The sequence below is a fragment of the Austrofundulus limnaeus genome, unplaced genomic scaffold (genome assembly GCF_001266775.1).
Source record: "Austrofundulus limnaeus strain Quisiro unplaced genomic scaffold, Austrofundulus_limnaeus-1.0 Scaffold422, whole genome shotgun sequence".
Lineage (NCBI taxonomy): Eukaryota > Metazoa > Chordata > Actinopteri > Cyprinodontiformes > Rivulidae > Austrofundulus > Austrofundulus limnaeus.
In genome coordinates, this window is record NW_013952824.1 from 61,839 (window position 1) to 67,758 (window position 5,920).

The window sequence follows — 5,920 nt, forward strand, 5'->3', positions numbered from 1 at the left end:
GTGTGTGTGTGTGTGTGTGTGTGTTTGTGTGTGTGTGTGTGTGTGTGTGTGTGTGTGTATGTAGACTCCTCAGATGTGCAGATCTTCTTCACCTTGGATGGCTCGAGGCCAGAGGTGGGGCAGCGAGGGCCCACGGGGGCCAGCAGGAAATACAGCAGGCCCTTCCTGTTACCTGCTGGCCAGGTGTCCATCAGAGCTGTGGCCGTCACTGTGTAAGTTCTCACCTGGTGACACGTACGGTATCACTTCCTGTTTACCTTGCTGAGCGTGAATGTGATGCAGTGACGGCAGGCAGAGCTCCATCGTGACCAAGGTCTTCCACGTGGATCAGCTGGACTCCAGCAGCTCCGTGCAGGAGGAGGAGGAGGGTCTGCAGAACCTCAGGCAGGTAAACAAACACTCACCTGCTGAGCCACAAGCCCCGCCTCTGCCTGCACTCACCTGCCCACTCTTCATCCACCTGTTGTTTCAGGAAGCATCTGATGGCACCCTCAGTTCTGCTGAGAAGGCTGCTGGTTCTTCACTGAGGCCTGCAGGTACAGAGGTTACCTGAACACACCTGCAGCTAAACCACACCTCCTTCACCCAGCTGTCACACTGTGACACACAGGACTTAACAGATCTTATTTTTGTTTATGAAACTCAGGATCAGATCTGATTCTCTAAAACCAAACAACTTCCCCTCCTGTAGAAAAATGAGTTTATTGATGTGTTTTAGAGCCCAGGTGTGATCACCTGTTCACCGTCTGTCAGCTCGTCAACACGTCTCCACTCAGGTATCACACCTTGGAGGTGTTGGAATGAAGCTACAGTCATGAAAACCAAAACCCTTCACCTGGAGCTGACTCCAGCCTGCCTGCAGAGTAACGCTCACATGGCAGCTGAACCACTGACAACACAGATCAGAACCAAACTGTCGCTGACTTCACTTCCTGTCCTGTTGACTTCACTTCCTGTCCTGTTGACTTCCCTCAGAGCCGAGGACCATGGGATGGAGCCCTCGTCCACCAGGTCCTCGTTTCCTGAACAGTCGTCCGGGCCCACGGACCGTCCCTGATGCCTGGACCAGTTCATCCCAGAGAGCCAGACCTGTGGTAAACAAGACAACGAACTGATCCCAGTACAGAATCTGAAACACGGTGGGAGCAAAACTTGTGATTCACTTCCTGTCTGTCAGGATTCACGTGACAGGAAGCAGCTGAGCAGCACGCAGGAACGCTGCGTGCAGAGAGAAACTCACTTCCTGAGGTAAACTTCCACCATGTGGGACACGCCCACTGTCAGACACGCCCACTTTAAGAGACACGCCCACTGTCAGACACTCAGACACACCCACTTTAAGAGACACGCCCACTGTCAGACACACCTTAGAACCACATAGCTACTTAAACATCTTTGTGTCTCTGCCCAGGTGTCCTTGCTGTCTCAGCTTGCGTCCTTCAGACCCGTTTGCTCGGTTCTGTGCTGAGTGCGGAGCTGTTGTCCCTCCATTACCTGGTGAGAGGCTGCCCCCTGCCGAGGGAGGACAGGTACTACACACACCTGATAGCAGTGCAGGTGAATCCAGGTGAGGAGCTGCTGAGTGTGTGTTGTGTTGGCAGATGCTGTGCTGTGTCACCTGTAACTCTCTGGTTCCCTCCAACACCTCGACCTGTTTGATCTGCGAGGCATCCATTGGTCCACAGAGGCAGCCCCAGGCCCGCCTTGCTCTACAGGTACACGACAGGTGTTTCTTTCCACAGGTGAAGCACATGATGTGGAGGACTGTGAATCTAAGAGGTGTAATGTTTGGTAGGATCATCTGCTTTGTGTTTCCTGTGGAAGTGGGAATCCAGCTCACATGTCCAGGTGTTTGACCTGTGAGAGTCACCTGCAGCCGGTACGTCTGTAGCTGAACAGGTGCATGTTGTTTCAATGCTTCACCTGTACCTGTTTATCTCAGTGGAATATGTTGTTGCTGCAGATGAGACGTTGTGAGATCAGCGCGCCCTCTGTCTGTGCAACAGATCACAGGATGCTTACCTGCTCCAGGTGTAAACGTCTGAACCGCAGCGACGCCAGGTTTTGTGACTGGTGCAGCTCCAGGGTGAAGGTAGAGCAGAGCCATGAGGAGCGTCTGGTGTGAAGTGAAGCATTGTGGGAAACYTAGTGATGTTATCTGTGTTTAGGCCACACAAGCAGCCAGCTGTGTGGAGTGCTGGCGATGTGGAGCGAGTGGAGATCCGTACGCCCTTTACTGTGCTACCTGTGGCATCTTACTTGAAGGGCCAGCCCCGCCCACTTCATCCAGTGACATCAGACAACCTGTCATAAGTGACACCACTGGTCAGGTACACAGCACACCTGACATTGTGCCTTTGTATGCTTCCTGCCATGTTATCTAGAATTAGTTCTTTATCTGTGTTCCCATAATGCCACCTGGCAGGCCATTCCTTAATCAAACATCTTCCCCTTCATGAAGGTGAACCCGCCTACCATGACCCGCTCTACTCAAACTGTAGGACTCTATTACCCATCAGCCACTGAGCTGCAGAAGAAGGACCAGCAAAGACCGCTGGTGACCAGAGACCACCGTCCACCACTGACCGCCATCAGTCCGGGGCGAGGTAACTAACCCAACTCCTGATCTAATTATTACTAAATAATTATTAATGGAGCTGTGGTGCAGTGGTTTGTATGGTTGTTTCTTGGTGTTGGATGGTTTGTATGGTTGTTTCTTGGTGTTGGATGGTTTGTATGGTTGTTTCTTGGTGTTGGATGGTTTGTATGGTTGTGTTTCTTGGTGTTGGATGGTACATATGGTTGTTTCTTGGTGTTGGATGGTTTGTATGGTTGTTTCTTGGTGTTGGATGGTACATATGGTTGTGTTTCTTGGTGTTGGATGGTACATATGGTTGTTTCTTGGTGTTGGATGGTTTGTATGGTTGTTTCTTGGTGTTGGATGGGTCGCGGGTTAGGGGTTATGTTCTGTTTCTCGTTGCCAGATATTTGTTGTTGTGTTTTCTGATTCTTGAGGTTGTTTTAACTTTTTGTTATCAGGTTTCTGGAGGAAGCAGCTGGATCACGTATGTGCTCACCTGAGAAGTTACACACAGAACAACATCCCCTTCAGGACTCTGCTGGGAGAACCTCGTCTGGGCCGGGTACACGTCACCTGTGTAACAGAGCTGACCTGTGTGTTAGATGAGCAGGTGTGTTCTGCTTGACTTCCCGTGTTCTTGGTTTTCAGATGGCCTCTGCTGTGGTTCAGGAGGATCCGTATGAAGTCAGTCTGACCCTCAGTTTCATGTTGGCCAGACGAAACAACAGGTTTGTTTCCAACATGGAGTCTGAACTGAAGCAAATTCAAGACATATAAATCAAAGAAATAAAACTGATGTTTGGTCTCAGGTTGGTTCTGACGGGGACTGTAGTGGACCAGCAGCTTGAACGGTCTGAACCAGCCAGTCCAGCAACGGAGACTCTGAGCAGTGTCACTGAGAGGTTTGCTGTTTCCCAAAGTACCACCAACTAATTCAGTATAAACCAAGAAAACCGGGCTTTGTTCGTCATCCTGGATGAATGTGTTTCAGGCTGAACTGGATCAGAACCAGGTTCAAGTAATCCTAAAGACCCTCCTGATGATGAGGAGGAGTCACTTCAGATCAGAAATGTTCTTCAGCCTCTAAAAGAAGTCAGATTAAATCGTTTCTGGTTCAGTTCTGGTACCATGAAGGAAGCGGGTCAATAAGAATCCCGATCTTTTCACAGAAATTTTTCATTCAACTGGAGGAAGTTAAGATTTTAATATGAAAAAAAAAAGAAGTTACTCACATGTTGACACCAAATGTTTGGACTTGAAATGAATTCTTAAAGTAATAAAATAGATGAAGATAATTTGTTTTAATGTCATTTAATCTAAATGTATTTAATTTACCTGATTTAACTGATATTTTCTCAGCTGGTTTATTTAAATTCCTGTTGTTCCGAATGAAGTGAATCTTTAGAACATATAAGTTTGTTTATTCAAATTGATTTATGGTTTATGAGCCTGGTTAGGACAGTTTAAAGGATCAATATGATGTAAAATGAACTTTTGAGTTTTATATCATGTTATAATGTTATCCTTTCATCAAAAACATGTCCAGAGTCTTACTTTGACTCAATTCATCCTGTGGTGTCCTGAGGCAGCAGGCAGGAGCAGAAACAACAGGTTGGGCTCAGCTCCTCCTCTGGACTGTGTCTCCAAGCTGAGCTTCCTCAGCACAGAGCACACAGCCCCGTGCTGAAATGGGTGGGACAGAAGTGGAAGGAGGTTCTTAAAGAGACAGAGGCCAATTTCAAGGAGTTTAGAAACAGATATGATGAGAAGTCAAGTTTATTTTCTATTTAAACATATAAACAACATTTTAATAACAACTGAAGGTGACATAGTTACTTTATTATAGTATAGTATTTAAATATATGCCTGAGAAACACATAATATTGGCCCTTTAAAAATAAAAAAAGTTCACAAAACATGAGAAAAAAAGAATTAAAATAAAAACACTTGTCAGAGAACTGAGCCTGGATTACAAAAATGTGCTGTTTAACTAATCCTGAACATTTACCTGGTTAGGTTTAACTAAACTTGAATGTTTACCTGGTTTGGTTTAACTAAACCTGGGGTCTGGTTTAACTAAACTTGAACATTTACCTGATCTGGTTTAACTCAACAGAGGAGGATCATCCCCAGCAGACAGGAAGTGATGTAGCAGGCATACTTCAGGTTGTTATTGACAGGATGGGGGCGTGTCAGATGGGACTTCCTGTTTTAAAGAACACCTGAACACACCTGCTGTTAGGTGGACCATGTAAAACACTGAGGAGAACTCAAACTTTGATTCGCAGGAACAGGTTGTGGATGACACAGCTTGGTGGGCGTGTCAGCGCCTCAGACGCAGGAAGAAGGCGTGGCGGCACTCGACGCTGTCTGCAGGGTAATATTTATCATAGAAGTCCAGGATGTACTCCTCAACCTTGAAGCCAAACTTCTGGTAGAGCAGCATGGCGGGGTTACTGGCCGACACGTGGAGCGTCACGTCTTTACCCATGCACGTCTATGAAACACGACAGACGTCAGGGTCCAGGTGGTCCCACACACACAATCAGCACCAGCAGGACTCACCTGGATCAGATGGTAGATCATGAAGGTCCCGATGCCAGCCCGTCTCCACTCGGGGTGCACCAGCAGGAAGGAGATGTACGCCTCGTTGTACTTCACATCGGGCACCATGAAGCCYAAGCCCACCACCACCTTCTTATACAGGACCACCACGCTGAAGTCCGGGTACTGCAGGCACTCGGACAGGTCCACACCTGGAGGAACACCTGGAGGTTGGACTGGTGCTCAGACAGGTAGGCTAGAGGAGGGCCGGCGGTGTGTTACCTGGCCAAAAGGTGTCGTGGCACATGGCGTTGACAGAAGGGATGTGGTTGGGACGGACGTAGCAGTAATCGATGGGGGCGTCGGCCTCAGGAACCCAGTCTGGGTCCGTCCTGTGGGGGTACGCTTTAATCTCAGACAACAACTGCAGCTTCAGTGGGCGGCTCTCGTAATCCCTCCTGAGGAACACACCGGTACCCCATGGACCCAACCGGGTCAGAAGCAGAAACAGAACCAGACAGACTTCAGTTAGGTGAGTCCAGCCCAGTCCAGTCCAGTCCAGTCCAGTCCAGTCCAGTCCTGCAGGTCTCAGGTCTTATTTAAACCCTCAGACTCAGGCCTTTTTAAACCCTCAGACTCAGGCCTTTTTAAACCTTCAGACTCAGGTCTTATTTAAACCTTCAGACTCAGGTCTTATTTAAACCTTCAGACTCAGGTCTTATTTAAACCTTCAGACTCAGGTCTTAGTTAAACCCTCAGACTCAGGTCTTAGTTAAACCCTCAGACTCAGGTCTT

General features: G+C 48.1%; 2 protein-coding genes across 3 annotated transcripts in view; one reads left to right on the forward strand and one right to left on the reverse strand.

The window, feature by feature from the left end:
• Positions 1-64: 64 nt before the first annotated feature.
• dzank1 (double zinc ribbon and ankyrin repeat domains 1) lies at positions 65-3,876 on the forward strand (the record flags this gene model as incomplete). Its single annotated transcript, XM_014024417.1, is given in 14 exon segments — positions 65-212; positions 283-388; positions 473-536; positions 976-1,094; positions 1,178-1,248; positions 1,412-1,529; positions 1,602-1,715; positions 1,796-1,879; positions 1,964-2,092; positions 2,169-2,330; positions 2,462-2,606; positions 3,040-3,143; positions 3,230-3,309; positions 3,391-3,876. Coding segments are annotated over 14 exon segments (1,568 nt in total), but the record flags the coding sequence as incomplete, so codon positions are not given.
• Positions 3,877-4,401: 525 nt separating this feature from the next.
• The window catches only part of kat14 (lysine acetyltransferase 14), an 8,817-nt gene continuing 7,298 nt past the window's right edge, over positions 4,402-5,920 (reverse strand). Inside the window, exons 9-11 of one of the 2 annotated variants that reach the window (XM_014024415.1) lie at positions 5,408-5,583; positions 5,147-5,337; positions 4,402-5,078 (exon numbers count right to left, since the gene is read on the reverse strand). In XM_014024415.1, the coding sequence (XP_013879869.1) occupies positions 4,905-5,078; positions 5,147-5,337; positions 5,408-5,583 (541 nt within the window). In that variant the 3' untranslated portion in view covers positions 4,402-4,904. The remainder of the gene's footprint in view (positions 5,079-5,146; positions 5,338-5,407; positions 5,584-5,920) is intronic. The other variant, XM_014024416.1, reaches the window with a different exon arrangement.